Source organism: Mauremys reevesii, linkage group 1 (assembly GCF_016161935.1).
Source record: "Mauremys reevesii isolate NIE-2019 linkage group 1, ASM1616193v1, whole genome shotgun sequence".
Taxonomy (NCBI): Eukaryota; Metazoa; Chordata; order Testudines; family Geoemydidae; genus Mauremys; species Mauremys reevesii.
Genome location: NC_052623.1, coordinates 53,634,091 through 53,660,826, shown reverse-complemented (window position 1 = coordinate 53,660,826; position 26,736 = coordinate 53,634,091). Strand labels below are relative to the sequence as shown.

The 26,736-nt window shown below is 48.1% G+C and overlaps 2 protein-coding genes and 1 long non-coding RNA gene across 11 annotated transcripts in view; 1 reads left to right on the top strand and 2 right to left on the bottom strand.

Annotated features, from left to right (window-relative positions):
- Positions 1-8,676, top strand: part of STARD13 (StAR related lipid transfer domain containing 13) — a 480,039-nt gene extending 471,363 nt beyond the window's left edge. For all 9 annotated transcript variants that reach the window (XM_039530647.1, XM_039530680.1, XM_039530670.1 and 6 more), the window contains 2 exons: positions 192-368; positions 8,221-8,676. In XM_039530647.1, the coding sequence (XP_039386581.1) occupies positions 192-368; positions 8,221-8,338 (295 nt within the window). In that variant the 3' untranslated portion in view covers positions 8,339-8,676. The remainder of the gene's footprint in view (positions 1-191; positions 369-8,220) is intronic.
- LOC120401102 overlaps positions 1-22,987 on the bottom strand; it is a 48,862-nt gene extending 25,875 nt beyond the window's left edge. Inside the window, exons 1-2 of the long non-coding RNA XR_005596295.1 lie at positions 22,914-22,987; positions 16,313-16,472 (exon numbers count right to left, since the gene is read on the bottom strand). This is a non-coding gene — a long non-coding RNA (uncharacterized LOC120401102). The remainder of the gene's footprint in view (positions 1-16,312; positions 16,473-22,913) is intronic.
- Positions 22,988-23,245: 258 nt separating this feature from the next.
- Positions 23,246-26,736, bottom strand: part of KL (klotho) — a 65,842-nt gene continuing 62,351 nt past the window's right edge. Inside the window, exon 5 of the mRNA XM_039530732.1 lies at positions 23,246-23,336. Within this exon, the coding sequence (XP_039386666.1) occupies positions 23,290-23,336 (47 nt within the window). The 3' untranslated portion in view covers positions 23,246-23,289. The remainder of the gene's footprint in view (positions 23,337-26,736) is intronic.

Here is a 26,736-nt window from a genome sequence, read left to right as displayed (position 1 = left end):
TTATTGATTAATTGTGACTATTTTTAATCCCGTGATAAATTGTGATTATTTTTTAATTGTTTGACAGCCCTACTTAAAACCACGAATCTGTGAATCAACCAAACTTTTGGAGTCTAGCTCTTGCTTTCTGCACTGCTCAGAGCTTTCATTCTTTCTCTAAATGTGATACTTTCTTAAATGTCTTGTGACAGAACATGGAGGACAGATTTGCCAAAGGGAGTGTGCACACTTGTGGCCATCTCTGTGGAACATGAAGAAGCTCCTCTGATAGGAGGTGTACGAGCAATTGTGATGGATTCTCAGTATTTAATAGAGCCTTGTGGCTCCGGAAAATCCAGGCTGACGCATGTCTGTAGAATTGATCTGAAGTAAGTACCATACCTGCAGAGAGCAGATCAGTGACATCCCCTCAGTAAACCAAAAATCTCTAAGCTTAGTTCAGCAGGGTTAGCCAAGAAAGGGCAGTTGTGTGTTCCTAGTAGTAATACAATAGCTGCAGTATTTCCTGTATGCAGTTAGTGTCAGTAGTTTGTAGGGATTTAATGCATTTTCTGAAATAGTGTTACTTTTAAAAGATGAATGAAGCAAGATAAGAACTAAACTGCTGTTCTCATCCAAAAAATGACTGAAAATGGCACCTTCTTCCTGAACTGGTCTGCTCTCGGTGTGTATTCAGGGTCATAGCTGCTCACATTAGTAACAAAAATATGGCTTTACTTCTGTTTCCTCCTGTTAGACCTGCAGCACCAACACAGCTAAGACAGTGAGAGACAGATTTTGTTTCTTAGTATGGTTTATTAGCAGCATTGTTTACTAAGTTCTACTCAGTTATGTTTATGCAAAAGTACTGAAGGCCATGTGGGTTTGCTAGTTTGAAGATCATGAGGCTGCCCATGAGCAAGTGGGGGCCTAACTTGGCCTGGAGAACTGTTACTGGTTCTGATGTATAAAAATGAAAGAACCAGGTTGAATTTGTAGAGATGGCAGTTACAAGAAAAAAAAATTCTAAGCCTAACACAATAGAAATAATTGAGAGGCAAACAGAGAATCCCAGTGTTGCCGGCACAGAGGCCCGAGGACAGCAACAGGGGTTCGTTGCCCGGTGTGCGTCGCACTAATTAACACACCAGGGTGGAGGAGCAAACCAAGTTTATTTGAGCCCAAATAAGGTGCAAGGGAGACATAGCAATCTCAAATCCTGCACACCAATACAAGCCGTTTTTCTCTTCTTATACATGATTTCAGCTAAGCATTCCCATCACCCCCACACTCCTCCTCTCCCCCTACCTTTCATTCCCATGCAGCAAATACACTTTGCAATAGCAATTACATTAAGCAGTTAAGTCATACTTGGCAAAAAACACTTTAGCTCGATAGTAACTCTTCTGTGAACAGTTATCTTGTTTTACTTTCCTGGATCCGTTATTCTGCCCCCACCCCCTTAGCCAGGTGTAAGCAGGCCTCATCATTATCTCCTGGCAGTACCACGGTTGAGCTAGCTGTTGTACATTCCATTCTCGGTTACTGGCCTGCTAGGTTGATTAAAGTTCAAACATAAACATGGAAGCGCTTTGGTCAGACATGGAGTGACTTTAGTTCATTCAGGCCTACTACAGAAGGCTTTATTGACACTTGTGGCTTTCCACCCTCCTGAGTTACCTAGGGTTATGCCTAGTGACACCAACAACTCCCCCCTTTGAGAATACTCAACAAACCTCTTGGCTGAGTTTTCTCAAACTTTGAGGACAAAAAGCAATTAAGCTCTAGGGAGCTGGGGTTAGTAATGAGGGGGTATTCAGTCCCACATTCATCCTCCCCATGGACCCGGCAGGATTCGGTATGTGGGAGCCCACACCCACCCTAACCGGTCCAAATGCTTGGAAGGAGCACTGTGAATGTCCACACTTCCACCCAGAAAGTGTCCAAGTATGTCTTCATGACCACAGATCAGATGGTACTCCTGATATGTCTGTAAGGGCAGTGGGCCAAGTCTGATGCTCAAGATTACTCCGAATGGCCATCAGCTGGTCATTCAGGAAATCCTGAATTTCTAAACATACTAGATCCCACTGCAATGCCTTTCCCAGCCTCAGTGATATTTAATACCATCTCTGTCAGTAACTTCTGGGTCACAGAACTAAGGGTGGAAATGACATGTAACTCACCAACTCCAGCCTATACTTGGGTTAGCTGAACTTTAGAAATAAGGCTAGTGGCCCTTTCTGGTTGGCCCAATTTCTTATCATGTTCTTGGCCTTTAAGAATATTCCAAATGGCTGCTACACTGTTGGCCCCAGCCCACAGGGATCTGCCCAATTTCCTCTTTTTCCAGAGGAAATAACCCAGGCTCTTTGTTGTGCTAATCTAATGGCAGCCCCTTGTGAGCAATCTGGGTATGTAAAAGTGATCTGAAAACTGGATAAAGGCAATGTCATTTAAAATCCAATTAGGGAGGGCAATACATACTGAAGGATTTATCCAAAACACAGGGCGCAGCCTGTAGAATAAACCCCAAAATCCAATTAATACCACATTCCCAAACATGGGTCCCACAAGTTTCTTCCTGCCAGTGTATAATTCCTTGGTTTTTTTTTTTCACCAGGGTCAGTTCTCAATGTCCTTTCTGGTCAGGAATTCCTGGACTTTGGCAATGTCAGTGAAATGAGTGTTTCTTCTCCTTTCCCGAAACAGTTGTAGTTCAGCATTTTACAAGGGAGGGATTACGAGTACATCACCCTGTAATGGTTTTGCTTCTTTTAGAAAAATTCAAAGGCACAATAGATTTGTTCGTGGACAAGGGAGAGGTTTAACCAGCACGTCACCTTGTCCTTTTTCCCTGCTGTCCAGAAGGCACAGTAAAACTAGAAAAAGGAATAGGCTAATCATCAGTAGGAGAATTCTTCTGAGGTGGAGGGGTCTTTTTGCAGTGAGAATCCTGGGTCCAGGCAGTCAGTCTTTGGCACTTCACAGCGGTGTCGGTAGTCAGCGGGGCTCAATAAGGGCCTTTCCAGCATGGAGCCAAAGCAGTCTTTCGCTGGTGGACTTTTACATTGATCCGGTCTTCTGGTTTCAAGGAGTGGCAGGGCTGCTAGGGACTTCGGATAGTGCTTCTTTACCTGTGAGAAAAGAAACCTAACACATTGCATTAGTGTCTTTGCAGATTCTACAACTGCTTGGGTATATTCAAGCCCCCCTTTTCTTGGTTGTTAGCCAAGTCTTAGCTGTGAGCAGTGTCCTTGAACGGAGTCAGCGCCTTATCCTTAGACTGAGCATGTTAACTATTTTTTGTTTCTTAGTTAACTTGTTCTTTTTCCTTTTCCCCTTTTTGGCTTTTTTTAACCTACAAAGGAAACTTTTACTTTTTACTTATACACCTTTTGTTAACAATGAACACATACACATTGCCGTTATACAGTACATTAGTCTTATTAGTTAATGTATGCCACATATACCCTTTCACTAAATTAACCTTATTACAGAGCCGTGGAACAACAAGTCAGGACAAGCACACCCACTTTGATGAGTTTCTTCAATACAACCTCTAGTCCAATAGCTTCCCACCATCCCCAGCCCGCTGGCTAGAAGTCTGAGGTAGCCAGAAGGAGCCCATGCACAATATAGGGAGTGGGTTAACTCTTCATGTCCTTGCTTCCAAAGACTGTTAATATGCAAATTTTAATAACTTCAATTAAACAATCAATTTTAAAACTTTCGATTACATAGCACTGTATACATTCTTTAGCTAATTCAACAAAATTGTTCATAGCCAAATGATTGCAATCTAATAATTTCTTTGCCTGAATTTATTTACAAATATTTCAAAGACACCAAGAACTTTTCTCTTTAGCATTTTTACAAGGTTCAACTGCTGTTCCCTCCAGCAACTACGGAGTTAACTTTGCACTCTGCCTTAAATCACTTACTTGTTTCAACCTGTTTTCCAGTCTCTCTCTCTGTTGCCTGCCCGCCTGGGCCCGATCCTGCTTTGCTCGCTGACCCGTCCCTTCAATGGGTACCAACTTGTTCCACTACCAGTTCAGCTAGGAGGGTGGGCTTCCCAACTAGCCCCTACCCTTCTGGTCTTTTCCCTAAAACATTTTTACTCACAAGACTATCCGAGTCCTCTTTTTTTCAACCACTTTATTGCCCAGTCCCGCTACGACTGGGGGTAGATCCACATGCCACCCTTCCCGGTCAACCAGGGTGGAGAGAGGAATGCTAAACCCCTCTCCAGTTCTCAGACTTACTGCGGCTGAGAGTGGGCACACCTTTAATTATACAATCCTTAACATATAACATCAACAGTACCAAACAAAGCAAACATAAAATAACAAGGGTAAAACAGATAGATGGTGTAAATTCTGCAGGGCTCCCCCATTCTTAATTGCTCACCAAACTGTGACAAATTTCTGTTACCAATCAATCCCTCATGTCAGGTGATCAAACTGACACTGCAGGACGGTGGGGGAGGATAGAGAAAACACACCATATAACCAAATTTTAAAGCTTCATTAAAAATAATAAAACAACAATGGAGAGTGTTGGGAACGCTCCCACATCACTCAGGAAGAACATGAATGCCCCAAGCCTTAAGCCACTTTAATACTCACACATGTCCAGACTGGCCACGTCTGTGTATAATGGTCAGAGAAGGGGGAATAGGTGGACGGGAGAATATCCTGTATACAGCTTGTTCAGAATTTCCAACATACTTCTGCTCTTGGGATGGCTGTTCTTTTACACCCTGGAATCTCCTGCGGTGTCTCTTTCAGAGATTCCAGTTCAGGTCAGCTGCCTGTGGCTTTTCCAATGTCACCAAGCCACACCAGCTACAGGGTCGCAGAAGCACACTGCTGGATCTCACTGGAAAGTTAAGCTTTGCAAATGTAATTTCAGTTCTGTAACTTGTATTGCCTTTGGTTTGCCTCTGTCTCTATTTTTCCACAACCAGCTGGGGCTGAAAGCAGTTTTTCTTTGTACTTAGCACAGTCTGCGCTGATTCTTGACCTTGTACGCAGAGCAGCTTTCTCTTTATCTCTGGGGTTAGCCGAGTTTCAAATTAACCCATTCCTAGACAAATTGCTCACACTGTGTCAGAGGCTTTTCTTTGGTGATTAAAAGCTCCTCTGAGATGTATGATCTTATCTAGATTGAAGATACCTTCTAATGGGCATTGTTTAGATATAAAGATTCCAATTCTCTAAATACCTGCAGGTTTTAGGACCATAATGTACGTACATGTAACATGCTGGGGTACCCTTAGGGGGTGAGGTGGAATGTTTAGACTGTCCCTCCCCCATTTTCCACTTACACACACAGAGAGGGTGCCCTGTCCGCGCTAGCGGCACATAAACTAAGGATCTCTCCCTACAGGGCACTCACACAGGAGAGACTAATGAAGATGACCACGACTCTCCTACACCTCCCTTCAGCAAAGAGCGTCGGCTAGTCTCTGGGAGACGGCGCCGCTTACTCTGATTGTGTCCAGTGAGATGATCAGACTGTCAGTAGCCCACACAGAAAGGAGAGGGGAGGGAAAATGGGTTCACACACTCCTAGACCCAGGAAGCTTCCTCGCCGGACGATGCCAGGCCAAGTCAGCCCACCGTGGGTCGGATCTCCTAAAGATCCACTAGTTACCGGGCTTGCGTTAGAGTAGTCCTGATCACGAGCCTTCGCTTCACAAGGTACTCTGGGCGTCTTCCGGTAACAATCACTCACACACACACACACACACACACACACACACACACACACACACCAAGACCATTATTTCCTATTACCACGATGCATCTTATCTTGCTGCACAGTCAATAAGTTCAGATTGCATGAGCCCAACAGAGACAGTTTCTCCTCCCAGTGCAGCTCTGGGGCATATGATGGGGGATTTTTACAAGAGCTCTTCATACAAACAGCTTCAGAAGCTACCTGTTCGCTGACAAAACAGGAGTAATTGAAGGATCGTGTTGTAATTAAGTGATCCTTCCGGTGGCCACCTTTCCTGGCTCTCTAGCTCATACTGAGGCCAGTCTACTGTACAGAACCTTTTCAGTTTGCTTTTAGTCAATGGATCTGATTCAAACACTCTCCAATTTGTCAGAATGCATTCTAAGGGTGTACACCGTGCCCTGCCTATACTCTGTTCCTGCCCCATACCTATGGGAAGACTCTGGGCGTCCCCAGATCTTAACAGGCAAACAAAAGATTAACAGCACTGGACTGTTCCTACCTTATCCGCAGGACCGGTTCCTCACCGTCGCCCGCAGCTGCTTCTCCACTATCTGAGTGCGTTGCACCATTGTGTCTTCCAAGGTCGGCCTGACGCGTCTCTGCCGAGGCCCCCGGTAAAGGCACCAGTGCGCGCTGGGCATCGGCTGTGACCATCGTCCGCCGCCATTGGAGGAGTCCGGGCAAGGCACAATTTTGCCTCGAGCCCACCCAGGGACGCCAAAACTGTTGCCGGCACAGAGGCCCGAGGACAGCAACAGGGGTTCGTTGCCCGGTGTGCGTCACACTAATTAACACACCAGGGTGGAGGAGCAAACCAAGTTTATTTGAGCCCAAATAAGGTGCAAGGGAGACATAGCAATCTCAAATCCTGCACACCGATACAAGCCGTTTTTCTCTTCTTATACATGATTTCAGCTAAGCATTCCCATCACCCCCACACTCCTCCTCTCCCCCCACCTTTCATTCCCATGCAGCAAATACACTTTGCAATAGCAATTACATTAAGCAGTTAAGTCATACTTGGCAAAAAACACTTTAGCTCGTTAGTAACTCTTCTGTGAACAGTTATCTTGTTTTACTTTCCTGGATCCGTTATTCTGCCCCCACCCCCTTAGCCAGGTGTAAGCAGGCCTCATCATTATCTCCTGGCAGTACCACGGTTGAGCTAGCTGTTGTACATTCCATTCTCGGTTACTGGCCTGCTAGGTTGATTAAAGTTCAAACATAAACATGGAAGCGCTTTGGTCAGACATGGAGTGACTTTAGTTCATTCAGGCCTACTACAGAAGGCTTTATTGACACTTATGGCTTTCCACCCTCCTGAGTTACCTAGGGTTATGCCTAGTGACACCAACACCAGTATGCATTTCTGCAGAATCACACTTTATGCAGAATTGCTCTTTTAACATATCAGAAAAGTCTATGGTAGCTCCATCATAGTTCATTGTTGGGTTTATTTCCTGCAGGTATGGTAATAATGAAGCACAAATTGTATTCTGTATAGGTTCTTATCCGGGGCTTATCATCATAGTATCTGAGCACATTCCAATAGTGCATTAAGTAATGTGACTTTTTTTTTTTTAAATTGGAGATATACCAATCTCCTAGAACTGGAGGGGACCTTGAAAGGTCATTGATTCCAGCCCCCTGCCTTCACTAGCAGGACCAAGTACTGATTTTGCCCCAGATCCCTCCGTGGCCCCCTCAAGGAGTGAACCCACAGCCCTGGATTTAGCAGGCCAATGCTCAAACCACTGAGCTATCCCTCCCCTCCACTAACATCAGTCATGTATTTGTTCCCTCATGAATTGTGTGCAGTGGCATGTTTATGGTTTTGGATTATTTTTAATATATTGCGAAATATTTTTAGATAAGGCAAAGTCAAAGAAATGTTGCACTTGGAGTATAAGGTGGTGCGGTTTGTGATGGTCCTTAACTCCTGGAGGAGTTCATTCCATTTCTTGGACCAGTCCCTAAGAAAGTTCTGTCTACCATACAGTCAAGCTTTACCCTTATTGTGGAGAGTTCCATAGTCCCAGAGGAGCAAAGCAGTCAATGATACTCTCCATTATGGAGCTTTAGCTGATCTCTTGAATACCCTGGGCCATTGTGCATCTTGAAGATAAGGCCTGAGACCTTAATTCAATAATCCATGGGAAGCCAGTGTAAAGAGCAGAGGACTGGTTTGATGTATTCACAGCAGCCAGCACTGCTGAGGGGGAGAAATGGTACCTGCCAAGCTAATCTCTCCACCCTACAGACACCACTGTACAGCTGACATTACTGTAAGAGTGAAATGTAAATTTGAATATAGCACAGGAGAGTGTTCAAAGTACACTGGTGATGGTGGAGGTGATGGTGGTGATGATGATAAAGCATATCAGGTTCTTCAACAGCACTGTAGGATTTCAGTATGGCTGGGGTAGTGCATGGCAACCCCACTCCTGTGAAGCAGTTTTTCAGTAATTTTGTTCTCTTTCATTTCCTCAGAGGCCATTCCCCAGAGTGGTACAACAAAGTCTTTGGACATTTGTGTGCAGCAGAAGTTGCCAGGATCAGAAACTCATTTCAACCTCTCATCGCTGAGGGACCAGAAACCAAAATCTGAGGAAATAGTCCAGGAATGTGTGAGCCTAAAGCAGAGTATGGTAGACAGCAGAAAGACCCAGAGCAAAGGTTTGAGTAAGGTTTTAGCATTAGCTGCAATAGAAGTATAACCTGATGTCTGTACAGTGGCGAAACAGGGATTTCACAGGAAGGCCTGCTCATTACAGAGACTTCGCCTACTTATTTGCCCCATCCCATGTATGTTACTTTCAATTACTGAAGTAAACCTTTTTTTAAAAGCTTTTCTCATTGTTACTTTAAAATGAGACTATTACCATTACTTGTGTGTTGCATAATTCTGATATTTAAAAGCTTCTAAGAAGCATATTTTAATTGTAAATAAACCATGTACAGTATGTATATACTTATCTATGTATATTATATATATCTATATATGTATATGTAAAGTAATTATTTTGTATATAATTTAGTGCTTTCTAGGAGAAATCATCTGCATCAATTTTGACCTTATATGGATCTATTCTTGTTGCTTGTTTCTCAGTGTTTCACAGCTACATAAGCTGTGTTTGTTATTATCACAAGGCTACGTGACATAATCTGTGTGATATCTAACAGAAAAATGGATGACTGCTGTTCTCATTATTGTTATGTGTGTGGGGGGGTGTAAACTACAAGAAGGTACATAGAAATAGATGTAGGGAGTTTAGAGGGGATAATGGTATGTTTAAAAATAATGAACAGCAGTTCACTATCACCAAAAAACGCTAACATGGACATTTGTAACTGGTATGCACATTTTGAAGACCGTTCACAATAAGCTGTAGGAAGTTTATGACTATTCCATGATAGCTCTTGAAAACTTGCATGTTGCCTTAAACAACTAAGTAAGTAGTTGCAGTTAGAGGACCTCACCATTTGCAGTAGTAAAGCTACTTCCTATATTAAGGGTATGTCTAAACTACCCGCCGCATTGGCGGGTAGTGATCGATCTATCGGGGATCGATGTATTGCATCTCGTCTAGACTCGATACATCGATCCCCGAACATGCTCCCCATCGACTCTGGAACTCCACCAGGGCGAGAGGCGGAAGCGGAGATGACGGGGGAGCGGTGGCCGTCGATCCCGCAGCGTGAGGACGCGAAGTAAGTCAATCTAAGTCGATCTAAGATACGTCGACTTCAGCTACGCTATTCTCGTAGCTGAAGTTGCGTATCTTAGATCGATCCCCCCCCTCCAGTGTAGACCAGGCCTCAGTCTAGAGCAGTTCAAAGGAATGGGGCAGATACTGAGGTAACCTTAACTGTTTATCTGGAGTCAAATTGGCAAGTTATTAAGGGCCACCACTCTGAAGCCTTTCTTTTAGATTTCTAGCTAAGTATGTACTTAGGGAGCTGTTGTTTCCTTCTTCTGTCAAGATATTTAATGGTTAACCAAAGTCCAAAGCAGTGTTTCCACCCTAGATGGACCCAGATGTGCAGCTAAATATACCTTTTTATATATTTTCACTATAAAAAGTAACTAATTCTTGGGAAAATAGCTTTTTTGGTAAGAGTGAACATTTTCATTTTATGCACTGCACTGATCTTAGCTCTGGCACCCATTCTGCTTCTGTTAACAACAATGGGAGCAGGATCAAATCTACTGGACCATTTCATTTTCAGGGACTTAACATTTTGCTAAGTGGAAGAATGCTTTAAAAATGTTTGTTAGCTATGAGAGAGGGGTTCTTCTTCGAGTGCTTGCTCATATCGATTCCAATTAGGTGTGCACGCGCTGCGTGCATGTTCGTCGGAAGATTTTTACCCTAGCAACACTCGGTGGATCGGCTGGGTCACCGCCTAGAGTGGTGCCGTCATGGCGCTGAATATATACCCCTGCCGACCCAACGGCCCTTCAGTTCCTTCTTACCGCCCATGTCGGTCGTTGGAACAGTGGAGCGCGGCTTAGCTGATCTCCATTTCCCTAGCTACTCATAGTTCTCTCGTTTTTTCTTGTGTACATAGTTGAAATTTCTATAGTTGTAGTTAGTTTTATTTGTTCTATAACAGCATTTACAAGGCCGTTGTGTCTCAGTGTTCACAGACAACACAACGGCCATGTATTACATAAACAAACAGGGAGGGGCACAGTCCGCCCCCCTTTGTCAGGAAGCCATCCTGCTCTGAGACTTCTGCATAGCCCACTCGATAGACCTGGTAGGGTCCTTTCTCCCAGGAGTTCGGAACACTCTGGCGGATCGCCTCAGCAGATCCTTCCTGTCTCACGAGTGGTCGATTCGTCCGGATGTTATCCATTCTGTTTTCCGGAAGTGGGGCTTTTCCCGCATAGACCTCTTCGCTTCCCGCGAGAACAGGAAATGCCAGACGTTCTGCTCCTTCCAAGGCCTCTCCCCGGGCTCGATCTCGGACGCTTTTCTGATGCCGTGGACGAGCCATCTGCTGTATGCTTTTCCACCGTTCCCGCTGGTTCACAGGGTCCTGCTAAAACTCTGCAGGGACAGAGCCCACTTGATCATGATCGCTCCAGTGTGGCCCAGGCAGCACTGGTACACCATGTTGCTCGACCTGTCGATAGCCAACCCAATTTCCCTGCCTCTTCGCCCAGACCTCATAACTCAGGACCACGGCAGACTTCATCACCCAGACCTGCAGTCCCTTCACCTCACAGCATGGCTGCTGCGTGGTTAAGCCAGTCCGAATTACGTTGCTCTGCCTCGGTACAACAAGTACTCCTAGGTAGTAGGAAACCTTCCACTCAATTAACATATCTGGCCAAGTGGAAGCGTTTTTCTTGCTGGTGCAAAAAGCATAGTGTTACTCCCACCGAGGTCTCGATCCCTACCATCTTGGACTGCCTCTTGTCTCTCAACAGCAGGGCCTAGCGGTATCTTTATTGAGGGTGCACTTGGCGGCCATCTCTACCTTCCACCCAGGGGAGAGTGGCCGCTCCATGTTCTCGCACCCTATGGTTTCTAGGTTCCTCAAGGGCTTGGAGCACTTATACCCCCAAGTACGCCGCCCCGCCCCAACCTGGGACCTCAACCTGGTTCTAACCAGACTTATGACTGCCCCATTCAAGCCGCTAGCAACCTGCTCGCTGCTATACCTGGCCTGGAAGACAGCTTTCCTCGTAGCCATTACATTGGCCAGACGAATGTCCGAGCTTCAGGCTCTCACGGTGGACTCACCGTATACTGTGTTTCACAAGGACAAGGTGCAGTTGCGACCACATCCAGCCTTTCTCCCTTTCATATCAACCAGGATATCTTCCTTCCGGTCTTCTTCCCAAAGCCACACTCATCATGACGGGAGCAACAGTTGCACTTCCTGGACGTCCGTAGAGTGCTTGCATTTTATATCGAGTGGACAAAGCCCTTTCGTAAAATGCCCCAACTCTTCGTCACGGTGGCAGACTGAATGAAGGGCCTACCTGTCTCCTCCCAGAGTATTTCATCTTGGGTGACGTCGTGCATCCGTACCTGCTATGACTTGACTCATGTTCCATCGAGCCACCTCACCGCACATTCTACCAGGGCTCAGGCGTCATCTGCTGCCTTCCTGGCTCACGTACCCATCCAGGAGATATGTCGTGCAGCTACCTGGTCCTCGGTCCACACCTTTGCCTCACATTACGCACTGGTTCAACAGTCCAGAGATGATGCAGCCTTTGGCTCAGCAGTTTTGCATTCTGCAACATCTCACTCTGACCCCACCGCCTAGGTAAGGCTTGGGAATCACCTAATTGGAATCGATATGAGCAAGCACTCGAAGAAGAAAAGACGGTTACTCACCTTTGTAACTATTGTTCTTGGAGATGTGTTGCTCATATCCATTCCAAATCCGCCCTCCTTCCCCTCTGTCAGAGTAGCCGGCAAGAAGGAACTGAAGGGCCGTTGGGTCGGCAGGGGTATATATTCGGCGCCATGGCGGCGTCACTCTAGGGGGCGACCCAGCTGACCCACCGAGTGTTGCTAGGGTAAAAATCTTCCGACGAATGTGCATGCAGCGCGCGCACACCTAAGTGGAATGGATATGAGCAAAACATCTCAAAGAACAACAGTTACAAAGGTGAGTAACCGTCTTTTTTGTTTGCTGTTGTTTTTTTTAAACCAACATAAGATCAAAAATGTAATTATATACATGAATCAGTTAAAAAAAACACAGGTCTATTAATACAACACTCCTTCATTACTCAGATATTTGTTCACCTTGACTTTATTTATTGCTGCATTAGCCAGTTTGGTCATTCATAACCAGTGTTTTAGTTCACTTCTTTAAATGAATTCTACCTACATTTATTGTGAGTTTTAATCTATGAGATTTATCATCCCACTAGTAGCTCCTGAGATTTATATCATGATTCAGTGGTGCTGGAGTAATGGCTTCACAGAGTGACTCTGCCTCTGTACTTTGAATGTACTTAGATTACATCTGTTGTGTTGTGTTTGTCAGCAATGTGCAATTATATTATTAAGAAATATTAGAGAGATATGAGTACTGAGATACCTTCATATGCCTCTAAATATCATAAGACAGCTATATGCCACAATAACCAATCCTGCCATTCTGGTGTGTCATTTTCCAGTGATGGTGGTTCAAGAACATATAATTTTCCATCCTGGAGTAGATCACTGGTGAATCAAGATCAGTTTCCTACTGTCAGCAGTTATCACTACTGTAAGATTCAAGAAGGCATGCCCTCTCATACGACACATAGCCACCTGAGCAGTATTTTACAGGGAGAAGGACATTTTTGCTGCCCCCCCAACCCCTGGCACAGTCTGTTCCCTGAAGCATGAGAGTTCAATGCCGTTATCATACATGAGCTTACATAAGTGAATACAACACTGCCTGTGTATTAATCAACACAGAATTATCCAGGCACTGCAAACAAATAATTTCTGGAAGAAAAATGTAGCAAACCAGGACGGGTTGTCTTATCCTGAGCTAATCAGTTGGAGGAGTTGCCAAAAGCCCCCTATTATAATTACAGAAATGGCAGAGGACCCCTCATGGTTAGGAGGGGAGCAGAAGCTTTGTAGCTGTACTTGCAGCATCTCTAAGCCATGTATCAATTAAATAAATTTTCTTTTAAGATGTGTATTAAGGCACATATCTACCAGTCAGACACTACAGTATTTTGTATTAAGTGTTATGCTGCCATTTGGAATACAATATGACAACCACATTTTGAAATGTTATACTCATATTAATACCTCATATTTTTACCTCATTTTTTAGTATCAGTCATCAATTGTAGATAAGTAATTGCAGAGGTGAATAAATGTGCATACATTAAAGCTTCAGAGTTCCTTTACCTCTATGTATATGTTCATTTCTTCTATGCTGGAACTGGAAACAAACCTGGAGTGTGGAGCGGCTCCCTCCCCACCAGTGCTCCCACACCATGAGGGCTACAGTGATGTGAGTTTTGCTAGTGGAATGCCCAGAGGGCTTCAATACCAGTGAGTCCAACTTCCTAGGTTTCCAGGTTTCTCAGCTCTTACACAAAATTATAGTGGTTGTCCCGCCCCCTCCTCTCCTCTCCATAACTATTAACCCAGTGGTTAGAGCACAGTGTTGAAGTCCCCACCCTCCCTGATGTGGAGCAGGGACATGGGTCTCCCTCCTCTCAGATGAGTGCCCCAACCCACTGGGCTACAGCGTCATTCTTACTCTCACTGTGGGACCATGAATATGTAATTACTTATACAAAGTTGCACAGCTTCAACAAGTGAGATTCGCCCAGGATGTGGGAGCCCTGGCTGTCAAAGCGCTAACTGCTGGGCTAAAGGTTATAAGAGGGAACGCAACCACCACCACCTCCTTCTCTTTGTGAGAAAGCACACAGGCCTGTAACCCCAGCAGAAGGCTGACAGGTATGAATCCTAACAAGAGAGAAGCGCTTCCCTCCAGCCTACCGCAGGGCTCTAGATTTCACTACTTAGTGGCAGGGTACACAGCGCTGGTGGAGCATAAATCCCTTGCCTCATCCCCTCACCTCCACATTTCCTATTGGCCAGTTTAGGCAGCTCTCTGCACAGCATGCTGGCTTTTGTGGATCCCATTCTTAGGCATGTAACTCTCCCTGCAATGTAGCAGGAGCCTGGGTGCCTACACTTCGGGCTCCATATTCCACTATGAGGCAGGGCACCTAAATGTTAAGTGTTGCAACAATGAGGCTAAGTCCCCCTTGTGGATCCAGTTCTAGGAATCTTAGGCTGCGTCTGTTCTTTAAAATACAATACGCCAACCTTGCAAGTAACCAAAGAGCTCCTCTTGTTAAGATGTGTTCCCTCCACCCAGCAGGGCTGTCAAAGACCTAGGGCAGGCAGGCGTGGAGCCAAGGAAAGCATTGGAAAGACAGGGCTCCATAGAAACAAAGTTCCAAGCCCCACAGAGGTTGGCCTGACACAGACATCTCACCTCTCCTGCTTAAAATGCTGGATTAGGGCCCCACTCTGGCTTCCCTTTTTTCACCACCCCATGTATGAGGGCAGCACAGCGCCGCTTGCCTAGGCTGCAGGTTGTTGGCTGCACTCTGACTTCACCAAGAAACATGTGGGATAAGCTAATGTTGCTACTAATTGTTGTGCTCACACCTGCACCTCCCTCACTGGTTCCCTCATAAATGCCCTTGTTTTCACAAGGTACTGGTATAGCAAAGGTGCTAATGAGGTGACTGATGTAGAAACATCCAGGATTAAACACTCCATGGGAACAGTTTAAAATGCCATGCAAGGAGTCATTAAGGATTTGTGGGAATTAAAACTGTCCTGTCTGAGCCTTTAGACATTTCTCATGGCAGGGCTACACTACCGCTGAAGTTGATCTAAGACCTTGGCTACACTGGCGCTTTACAGCACTGCAACTTTCTCGCTCAGGGGTGTGAAAAAACACCCCCCTGAGCGCAGCAAGTTACAGCGCTGTAAAGCGCCAGTGTAAACAGTGCCCCAGTGCTGGGAGCGCGGCTCCCAGCGCTGTAAGCTAATCATAGAATCATAGAATATCAGGGTTGGAAGGGCCCTCAGGAGGTCATCTAGTCCAACCCCCTGCTCAAAGCAGGACCAATCCCCAACTAAATCATCCCAGCCAGAGCTTTGTCAAGCCTGACCTTAAAAACCTCTAAGGAAGGAGATTCCACCACCTCCCTAGGTATCCCATTCCAGTGCTTCACCACCCTCCTAGTGAAAAAGTTTTTCCTAATATCCAACCTAAAGCTCCCCCACTGCAACTTGAGACCATTACTCCTCCCCTCGGGGAGGTGGAGTACCTGCAGCGCTGGGAGACCACACTCAAGTGCTGCCGCAGGAGTGCTCCCGCAGCAGTGCTTTGGAGTTTCGAGCGTAGCCAAGCCCTAACTTACATCGCTCAGGGATGTGAAAAGGCCACCCCCCTGAGTGACACGACCTAAGCACTGTCCACGCCAACGCTACGTCAGCAAGAGACACTCTCCCACCAACATAGCTTCTGCCTCTCACAGAGGTGGAATAATTATGCCGATGGGAGAGCGCTCTCCCGTCAGCCTAGAGCATCTTCACCAGAGCTGCTACAGCAGTGCAGCTGCATTGGTGCAGGCAGCAGCACCAATGTAGCATTTCTAGTGTAGACCTGCCCTCAGCTTCCTTTTTATTTTAGAGCCGCTCCACACAAGGCAGGTTGATGGCCAGGACACATTCCCAGACGATGTACTCTAGGGGTTTCCCAGGTATAAAGATCAGGGGCTGAGGGAGGAAAAGAGGCTTAGGATACACTTAAGCACTTCGGCCCAGCTCCTCAAAGGTACTTAGGCACTTAAATACATTTGAGGAGATGGTCTTTGATCTTCCTGAGTTTTGGGTGAGTCCTGGAGGGGTCAGAGGCCAAAGACAGCTGCAGCTTGGCACACACAGGAGCAGTGACATACCTGAGGTCTTTGCTAAAGGAAGTTACCTGTATGGTTTGTTGCCACCTCTATTTAAGAAAACAGGCCTTGTGTACAATTTGTAAATAACAAATGTCATTAAGAAAATACCTGATTCTGCGTTACCAATTTCTGCTCCTAGCAGGGAATCAATCTAACAAGCCCCGAAAATCTCCTTCCTTGGCGCCACAATATGGAAAGCCTCACCATGTTATCTTCACAGCAGCAGACACCAGCCCGTGTTCGTTTTTTTAAAACAAAACATGAGGTTCTGCGGAAGCACAACAAAGACAATCAGAAAACCCTGCAATTGCAGACACTGCGGTGCCTTTTGCACCTGTTCACAGCCACTCAAAGACAAATGCTGAAATACAGCTCACACAATAGTCATAAGTGACAATTTGCTATCACTTGCCTGACTGTTTGCAAGTTATGGGAGTAAAGTGACTGAATGGCCATCTATCCCTCCTCAAGCAATTCCTACGCTTTCCTTGAGCATGGTAAGAATGACTCCCTTTCCTTGAGCAGCTGCATGCCAAATTAGTGTTATCAATTTTAAAAGGGAGAACCATAGACCAGTCATCCTATCAGCAGCATCTGCCCATCCCACTGGGCGTCCAAACAAGTGCTGGCTAGGTGCTTGCTTACAGCTTTACACCGAACAAGCCTAAACAATCATACTGATGCAAAATTGGGCCTTTTCCCTATATTGCTTGTGTAGTTTAGGTGCAGTATGTGGATTGGACTGTTGCAGGCAATGAACCTAATTTTATACCCACTTTGCCATTCTGAAAGAAAGTTCCCAGTGAGCTGATGGGAGTTTGACCAGTGACTGCAGTGGGGGTAGAATTAGGCCACAGCTGAGCACTTTTGAAAAAGCCCACCACAACCTTTGACTTGGCAAATAAAGTGACTCCAGACAGTCAGTGTTTTTAAACACATTTGCACTGCTTCTTGGACAGATCTGAACTGTCTGGAGGAGGGAGAGAGAAAGGCTCTACACAGCTCCCCTGCTAGACAGCAAGACCAAGCTACAATGACCAGGGAGAGGGAGGCATAGCAAGGGTGTCAGAAGCAAGCAGGATCGGCAGGGAGTGAGCCCTCTCTACATGAAATGGGAACGAATGGGAGGCGAGGAGAATACGAAGCCGACAGCACCCTGTGGTTAGGGTGTTGGAGGGATAAAAAAAAGTCTCAGCTTCCCCCGGCCACCCATTCATGGAGTTACCATATTTCAGGTTCCCCAAAAGGAGAGGAGAAGAGCTGGGGAGAGGAGGAGGGGGTAAAGTTGGGAGTGCTGGAGTGGGTACCTGTGGCGGGGGTACTCGAGGGGTGGGGGCACTGTCATTCCCTGTAACAGTGGCAGGGCAGGTGGCACAAGCCCAGGACACAGCACTAGCTGTTGGTCAGTGCTTCCCTATGGAACCCCCTGCACAGGACTGAGAGCCTGGGCCTGAGCGGGCGGGATCCCGCAGCTGTGGCTTGCAGGGGAATGGTCCAATCAGTTGTGGATGCAGGGTTGTGACCAGGGGCAGCTCTAGGTATTTGGCCCCCCCCCCCCCCCCCAAGCACAGCAGGCAGGCTGCCTTCAGCGGCTTGCCTGCGGGAGGTCCCCGGTCCCGCAGATTCGGCGGCAGCCTGCGGGAGGTCCGCAGAAACCGCAAGACCAGCGGAGCCTCCGCAGGCATGCCGCCGAAGGCAACCTGCCTGCCGCCCTCGTGGAGACTGGCAGAGCGCGCCCCCCCCGCGGCTTGCTGCCCCAAGCATGCGCTTGGAGCGCTGGTGCCTGGAGCCGCCCCTGGTTGTGACCAATCAGGAAGCAGACCAATCAGGGCTCTTTCTGAGCTGCAGCTTGCCTGGTCTACAAAAACCCTGGCCATTGCCTGTTATTTAAAAAAATTCCACCTGGACAAAGACAGGCAGCTCAGAAAAAGAGGCTATGTCTGGGAAAACCCGGACCAGGGCCGGCTCTAGGTTTTTTGCCGCCCCAAGCAAAAAAAAATTTGGCTGCTCCCCCGCCCCCGCCCCGACCTGAGCTTCCCCACCCACCAGTGCCCCCCCACTCACACCCCCTGCTGCCCCAGCACTGGGCTCCCCCGCCAAAAGTGGGATCCGCTACCAGCACACAGCAGCCAAGTCCTGGACCAGCTGCGACTCTGGCCCCATGCGGGGTGGAGCTGCTGGGCAGCACGGAGCGGGAGTACTTCCAGGGGGCGGTGCGGCTGTGGGGTGGCGCGGAGAACATGGCCCCCTCCCTGGGCTTCGCAGCACTGCTGGTGGCCAAGGTGGATCAGTTCGTGCTCACCGCCGACATGCTGCTCTTCAGCCTCACTGTGCCCTGGCCCAGCCCTGGCGGGAGGGAAGGTGAGGATCTCCGGCTGCGGGGCTACCTGCTCAGCACCGACGAGCCCAGCTGGCCACTCACTTCCTCCAAGAGCCCTTCTCGCTGCCGCCGCAGCCAGGGCTCGGCTCCAGGGGACCCCGCTTCCCTCCCTCCCCGGCTCCTCACACACTCTGGGCAGGGCTGCCCAGAGGATTCAGGGGGCCTGGGGCAAAGCAATTTCGGGGGCCCCTTCCATTTAAAAAAGTTACAATACTATAGTAACATGTATTTGAAAATGTAAAAAATAACTAGTGAAATACATTCAAAAATTAATTTGTAATAATTTGAAAATACACTAAATACATTATTTAAAAACATTAAATGCTTTACTGGTATGTCTACATTTGCAATTACATAATGGGCTGTTACTGGGTGATGGTGATGGCTGGTGCCAATGGGCTGTCGCTGCCTGGGGGTGGTGCTGCTGTTGCCCAGGGCTGGGTGGGGAGCTGGGCTCTGGGTTTGGGGGTGCCCGGCTCACAGGGGCTGGGCTCAGGACTGTGGGGAGATGAGGTCGCGGGGTGTCCAGCTCAGAGGGGCTGGACTCGGAGCTGGGGGTCAGGGCTGGGGGGGATGGGGTCGGGGGGGTGCCAGGCTCCGTCCCCAGCCCCTTACCAGGCCACTTACCCCTCCTCTCCCTGACAGCGGTGCAGCAGCGTGGTGTCTCCAGCGGGGCCTGAGTTCCCACCACTCGGCTGCAGGTCGCAGCCCCACCCCCTTACCAGCTGAGACACCGGCGGATGACGGAGGCTGGGGGAGCATCTGACATACTTGTGGGGGCCCCTGGGGAAAATTGCCCCACTTGCCCCCACCCCCTTCCGGGCAGCCCTGACTCTGGGAGCCCTTCTCGGCACAGCCTGGGCTCGGCTCCAGGGGACACCCCCCCCGCCTCCCTCCCTCCTGCCCCAGCTCCTCACATGCTTCGGGAGCCCCTCTCACCGCCCTTAGAAAGTGCAGCCCCAAGCACATGCTTGGAGGGTTGGTGCCTAGAGCCGGCCCTGACCCAGACATATGGTAATGCTCCTCAGTCAGCACCAGAGTAAGGCAAAATAGGGCCACAGACCCACCATGACAGAGGTCTTCATGTGGTCCCTCTCAACCCACTGCCCCAACCCTGCCTGACGGTATGGTTGTCAGGCGTCCGGGTTTTGACTGGAACTCCCAGTTGAAAAGGGACCCTGGCAGCTTCAGTGAGCCCCACCTACCGGGGCCGTTAAAAGCCCAGTCAGTGGTGCTGCGGGGCTAAGGCAGGCTAGTCCCTGCCTGTCCTGACCGTGCTGCGCCCAGAAGCAGCCAGCAGGTCTGGCTCCTAAGCTGGGGGGGGCCCACGGGGCTCCACGTGCTGCCCCCTCCCCGAGCACCAGTGCCTCACTCCCATTGGCCAGAAACCATGGCGAATGGGAACCGGGGGTGCCTGTGGGCAAGAGCACAGTGCAAAGCCTCCTAGCCCTCCCCTCCCCCCCCCACCCCACACACAGCTAGAAGCCGGACCTGCTGGCCGCTTCCAGGGCGCAGCGCGGCACCAGGACAGGCAGGGCGCCTGCCTTAGCCCCGCTGCGCTGCTGACTGGCCGCCGCCTGAGGTAAGTCCATGCCCCCAACCACAAGCCCTAACCTGGACCCCCCCCCCAACCCCTCATCCTTGGCCTCACCCCAGAGCCTGTACCCCCCGCCTTCATCCTCAACCCGCAGCCCCCTCCCACACTCCGAATCCCTTGGCTCCACCCCACCAGCCTGGAGCCCCCTCCTGCACCCCAAACTCCTCAGCCCCAGCCCCACCCCCAGAGCTCGTATCCCCCTCCTGAACCTCAACTCCCTTCCCCAGCCTGGAGTACTGCTCCTGCACCCTGAAGCCCTCATCTCTGGCCCCACCCCAGAGCCTGCACACCCAGTTACAGCGCTGACCCCCCTCCCACATCCCAATCCTCTGCCCCAGCCCAGTGAAAGTGATTGAGGGTGGGGGGGAGGGAATGTACTGAGTGGGGGCAAGGAAGGGGACTGAGCCTTGGGGAAAGGGATGGGGCTAGGGTGTTCAGTTTTGGGTGATTAGAAAGTTGGCGACTCTACCTGACGTCCCGATGGCAGAAGGCTTGCCTCCCTTCCAGCTGCATGGTTCCCCTTAGAAACCCCGAGCACTAACAGAGGCCTTCCTCCCCTTCAGAGCATTGGGGGGGGGGCTTTTTCGCTACGTGGAGGCAGAGGAGGGCACCAGGAGAGGCCACTGCCACTTACCCCACAGCTGGAGTATCGCTGTTGGGCTGAGTAAACTGCACTCCCTCCCGCCACCCACACAGCTCTCTGTTTGGGTAGGGTTAGTGGGGTTTCCCCACTCTGCGAGATGGGGCTCAATGTTAACACACCATTGAGATGCATGGGGCAGCTCACACCTGCCCGCATTAGTGTTTCAGGCTTGCTGCAGACTCAGGCAGACATCAAAGCCTTGCTTTACATTCCCAAGCTTCGCACTGCAACCCTCGGGGCTAGAAACTCACTTTTTAAAAATGAAAACTGAGCTACTGCACTTATCACATTACTGCAGGGGCTGGAATGCAAGGCACAAGCCTATAGCATCTGCATATTAATCTGCTGCCTTCCTCCCCTGGCCCCCAACTTCATCAGTTCTTGCCCCTCACCCCAGTCCAGCTCAGTTTAGTTTTCAGCTCACCCTTCCCCTTTCTCATCCTCTGCCGTGTTCCCATTCTCTGCCACCATTTCTCATCCTGAGCCTTCCCCAGCATTTCATTTGCTACACCTCATGTCCCTTTTGTTAATTCTCAGACTCACACACACTTAGAAGGCTCCTACTCGCCTCCTTGCAGGGCTGGGGAGTTTCTGGTAGTGGTTTTTCTTCCCCAGTCCAGTGCCCAACTCTTCACTGCACTCTTCAGATTTGAGAGAAGCATCGAGCCAGCAGGGGCAGCCTCTTCCCTCACCCCTCAGGCTGGGAGAGAGGGCCCTGCTGGGAGCCAGACCAGGTGCTTCAGGCCCAGCAAAAACAGCTGCTTCTTAGCCAGCTGCGCCACCAATAAGAGCTTCCATCTCATGATCAGGGGGCCATGGAGAGTGCATTAGCTGCTCCTTGTGCTGAGGGACCAGGAGGACTTGCAGAACTTGGCGCAGCTCTAATTAGCTGCCCTTCTTCAGCCTTCAGCTATGCTTCATTATTGCACTAGCGTGACTCAGAAACGGACACACCAACGTTTGCGTATCCTGCCAAAAACTAAAAATCTGGGCCTGAAGGGATTTTCTTTGCCAATGGGGAGGAGCTGAAAGTTGGTTTTTATATAAAACAGAATACGCCCATCTTACACTATTAACATGTCACCATAACAGTATGAATATGAAAGCCAGTCAGCCACTGGACCAATGCACAAGTCTGGGCCCCAGGTCCCTCTCTGCCCTGTATTGCTTGCTGCACTATCCTATAACTCGATAAGGACCCAGTTCCGCAGCTGCTCCACCTGCAATATGGTTGCAGCATTGGTCCCATAACCAGAGTAGAAGGTTTTTTTGTTCCTTTAGCTTGGCTTTCCAGCTTCCCTGACTCCTTACGGCTCAGTTCCCTTTCCAATATGTACAGGGAAATAGAACAGTCTGGTCAGCCCCCTTTCCTGTGCCACTGCCCACTAACAGCACAACTGGTCCCTGGCCTGGCCCAGGAACTGAAATCATTCTGCTCATTACACCTAAGCTGCTGCTCCAGGTGGGAGCCAAACTTGGGCAGAGAAGAGGAAAATTTGCAGTTCCAATAGCGCCTTCCTTTTCTCCAATAGCCACACTGCCCTTTGGCAAGCCACATGGAGGCCCATGGGAGCTGCAGGGGCAGTGCCTGTGGGTGGGGGCAGCACACAGAGCTCCCCGGCCGCCTCTCCGCCTAGGAGCTGGAGGGCTGTCTCACCACTTCCTGGTAGCCGTCTGAGGTAAGCACTGCCCAGAGCCTGCACCCCTTACCCTCTTCCACATCCCAACCCCTGCCACATCCCAGAGCTTCTCCCACATCCTGAATCCCTCATTCTCAGCCCCATCCCTAGCTGGATCCTTCACCCCCTCCCACACCCCAACCCTCTGCTCCAGCCTGGTGAAAGTGAGTGATGGTGGGGGAAAGCCAGCGATGGGTGGGGGGAAATGGAGTGAGCGGGGAGTGGGATAAGGGTGTTCGGTTTTCTGCAATTAGGAAATTGGCAACCCTACCCATGGACCTGAAGCCAGGATCTTATTCTGCTGCTCTGACTGCACCGCAGCTTCCCAGCTCAGCAGGCAGTGAGCTGCCACTCTACGCTGGCCCTTATCTCACACTCACACTGGTGGTACCTGAGTGTCTCTACACCACCTGCAATGTCCACAGCACAGCCATTGTGTTTCACAGCCCAAAGTGAGTCCCCACCTGCCCTCCCTTTCCCTGGTTTGCTCTCACTGTGAGCCACCTCCCTGTGTTGCCAAATCACATCCCAGGAAGCAGGCAGCTTGCTTAGCAACAGTGACTAGGAAAAACCGTCATGGAACCCAGAGCAACTTCCTATTAGTGACAGCTGCTGGGGTGGAGCTGTATGCTCACCATTCTCGCTGAGATAGGGGGCAAAGCCTGCTCAGGAGAGTGTGTTTGTTTTATTAATAATCTAGCTGTATCCTGAAGGCTCAGTACAGTTGTCATGACTGGTGTTAGCGGTAGGAGGTTTCCCCTTTTGTTTCAGGAACATGAGCTTCCCTCATAAAAAGCCATGGCTTGAAGTGGCTGAAGCAGCAGACTGGCTACCTAGGAAAATGACGAAATGTGTATGATACTTTCTTCACCCGTAGAGTCCCGGACACACAAATATACCTGAATCAGAGCTGTTCCTAGAGAATGACGACAGCTAAATTTGTCTAGTATGGAAACTCCTTCACCATGAAACAGGATGAAGATGCTTGTTTGCTAAATGTCTGGAATGTTAATGCAGCAGAAGACAGAGAAACAATAACATAGCCAGATGGAAAAGGCTGCTCATATAATGACCAGGTTTACTGTTTGGAAAACAGCTACTCAGTTATCTCAGGCCACAGCAAACCCTTCTGAAGTCTTTGAGGTAGATTAATGCCTCCAGCAGCATCCTCAGCAACAGAATTTCTATCAATTCATGGAGCATGGAACAAATCCTCACAGAAAGCTCTACACAAACTACACAACTGCCGCCAAGGTTAATCCACAGCAGCACTAAAACTCAGCGTATAGTCACAAAGGTGCTAGCTCTTCAGTCAGATGACTGAACTGACAGCTGCTTCCGCTGCAGTAGCTTCTTAAGAAACAAGGCCAGATTCCCTCTACCAGTGCAGTATTTCCATGGAGACCAGAAAAAGCTTTTAGATTCTTATGGAAACAACAAAAGCACAAGTGTAGAGGCCCCTTTTGAAAATGTGGTCTCTGAGCCTTAAATAGACAGAGACCTAACTACCACAGGGGGCTGCTCTGGCTTGGTCTGCTGGGTACTCCTTGGTGATACAATCAGCTTCCCTTGGACAAGCCTGTATTTACAGTGGTGGCCACAAGAGGGTGGAATGAGCCATCACAGGTGTTTTGTTTTAATCAGTCCCTCCCCATCTCCCTGAACAGGAAAGCTGAAAAGAGTTTTATCCCTGGCCACTTCGGTGCCCGAGGAATTGCACAGCTTATGGGCCTATATTCATTTTTAATGATTTTATGTTTTGGGATTAATATTAGTCTAGTGTAGTGTATGGCTCCCTGAGCACTTTGGCAGGGGAACATGGGCTGCCTGGGGACAAGATTATGCCATGGCTGGCAACAGGGAGAGCAGTCAGCAGCCATAGGTGCTGTTCCCAGCTCCCTCCCTGGTTCTCCATGTACCTTTGAACAAGTCACAGACTTTCTGCACTGTATTTATCCCATCTGTAACGGGTTGGATAAATGACACATCCTATTTCTTAGCTCATTTTGATATCTACAGCTGAAAAGCGCTATTGCAAGTCTTCGCTGCTGTTATCAATGTAACTAATTATTGCAAATAGGCAGCAGGTTTAAAACAAAGATGAGGAAGTATTTCTTCATACAATGCACAGTCAGCCATGGAACTTGTTGCCAGGGGATGTTGTGATGGCCAAAAGTATTAACTGAGTTCAAAAAAGTATTAGATAAGTTCATGGAGGATAGGTCCATCAGGGGCTATTAGCCAAGATAGTCAGGGATGAACTCCCATGATCCGAGTGTCCTTAAACCTCTGACTACCAGAAGCTGGAACTAGACAATAGGGGAGGAATCACTCAATAATTGCCCTGTTCTATTCATTCCCTCTGAAGCATCTGGCACCGGCCACTATCAGAAGATATTGGGTTAGATGGGCTATTGGTCTGACTCCGTATGGCCATTCTTATGTTCATATAACTAAAAGAAAATTAAACAGACAACACTGGGATAAAATAAACGTAAACTTTAAAATACCTCCCCCTGCCATCACTTTAAGTTTTGCCTGAATCTTTTTCAGCAATTGCTCCATTGATCAGAATAGAACTACACAGATTACTCAATTTTTTGAAAAACAAATGCAATTTAATCTTTTCAGCGCCTCATAAATCTGTCCCTGTAATTAGAGATAGGAGATGACTAGCAGAGGTACAGGCGCACTGTAGTACTTTTAAACTAAGTGTGTCCTTGACAGTGTCACCTGTGCATTTATATAATGATTATGCAGCATTAATATGAGCAAGCAGATACAAGGAGAAAATAAAAGCTAGGTTGTATTTTTTCTCTTATCCCATAATAATATGTCAACAAAGGAATGTGCATGTGAATAGCAAACAGAATCAAATGTATGCTGAGCAGTGCAAGATCCATCTAGCTTACTGTATTAAAAGCAAGGGAAGGCAATATCCGGTCACATATCCTGCAGCAATGTGACCGATAAATGAGTTACAAGTGTGTAAAAAATTCACAAACCTCCATTAGGACTAGATTTAAAGGCTCAGTTAGTCCTGTAGGGGATCACAACACTGGCAGCTAACTTCATGGATATTTATTTTCTTAGCTTTCAGAAATAAGAAACATTCACTCTCAATTGGGAGAATGATGGCGGGGGGGGGGGGAGGGAAGGGAGCGAGGATACCCTGAGAGATTAATGATCAACAACTACTCACACTTACTGTAGCTAGCACTTTAACTTCTAAACTAACCCTTGTGGCATTTCTGCAAGATGGGTAGGGATTATTATCCCCATTTCATAGCTGAGGATGCTGAAGACTTGCCCAAAGGCAAAAGAGGAAATAGGAGTCAGTGTCAGGTTGGAATTAGAACTCCAGCATTCCTCATTCACAGCTCAGACCACTAGACTACACCGCTCCCAAAGGATTTTGAAAAACTGGAGAGGGTGCAGAAGAGAGCCACAAAAATGACTCAAGGGCTAGGGAAAATGCCTTGCAGTAAGAGACTAGAAGAGCTCAATCTGTTTAGTTTATCAAAAGAATATTGAGAGGTCACTTGATTGCAGCATATAAATACCTCCACAGGGAGCAAATACTAGGTATTAAAGGGCCCTTCAATCCAGTGGAGAAAGGTATAACAAGAACCAGTGGCTTGAACATAAAGCCAGACACATTTAAATGAGAAAGTAGGCATGAATTATTAACAGTGAATGATTAACTAACTGAAACAAACTACCAAGGGAAGGGATGGATTCTCCACCTCTTGGAGTCTTCAGATCCAGTTTGGATGTGCTTTTCTGGAAAAAATGCTTTAGTCAGACAAGTGTTGGCTCAGTATCGGGGTAACTGGGTAAAATTTAATGACCTGTATTATACAGAGGGTCAAACTAGATGATCTCATCGTCTCTTCAGGCCTTAAGCTTTATGAATCTAAGAGGGATCTCCAGGGGACGTGCACTGCATGTGAATGGTAGAACACTTAAGCCCACTCCAGAAGACAGAATATTGTGCTTGATCATTCACAACACTGCAGTTTGGGAGAACCCGATCATTTTGCCAGAATTCACTGAGCTTTGGCAGGATTTAAGGTGCCTCCAATAAGCGTTTGACTCTTCCACTGTTAGAGAATAGAATTTTGTTAGTCTATAACAAAACTTTAAAGCCCAGTTCCTACTGTCCCCCCTTTTGACACAAGCTGATAGACAATATTCAAGGTCTTGTGGGTTGTTTCTGTTAGGAGGAGAAAC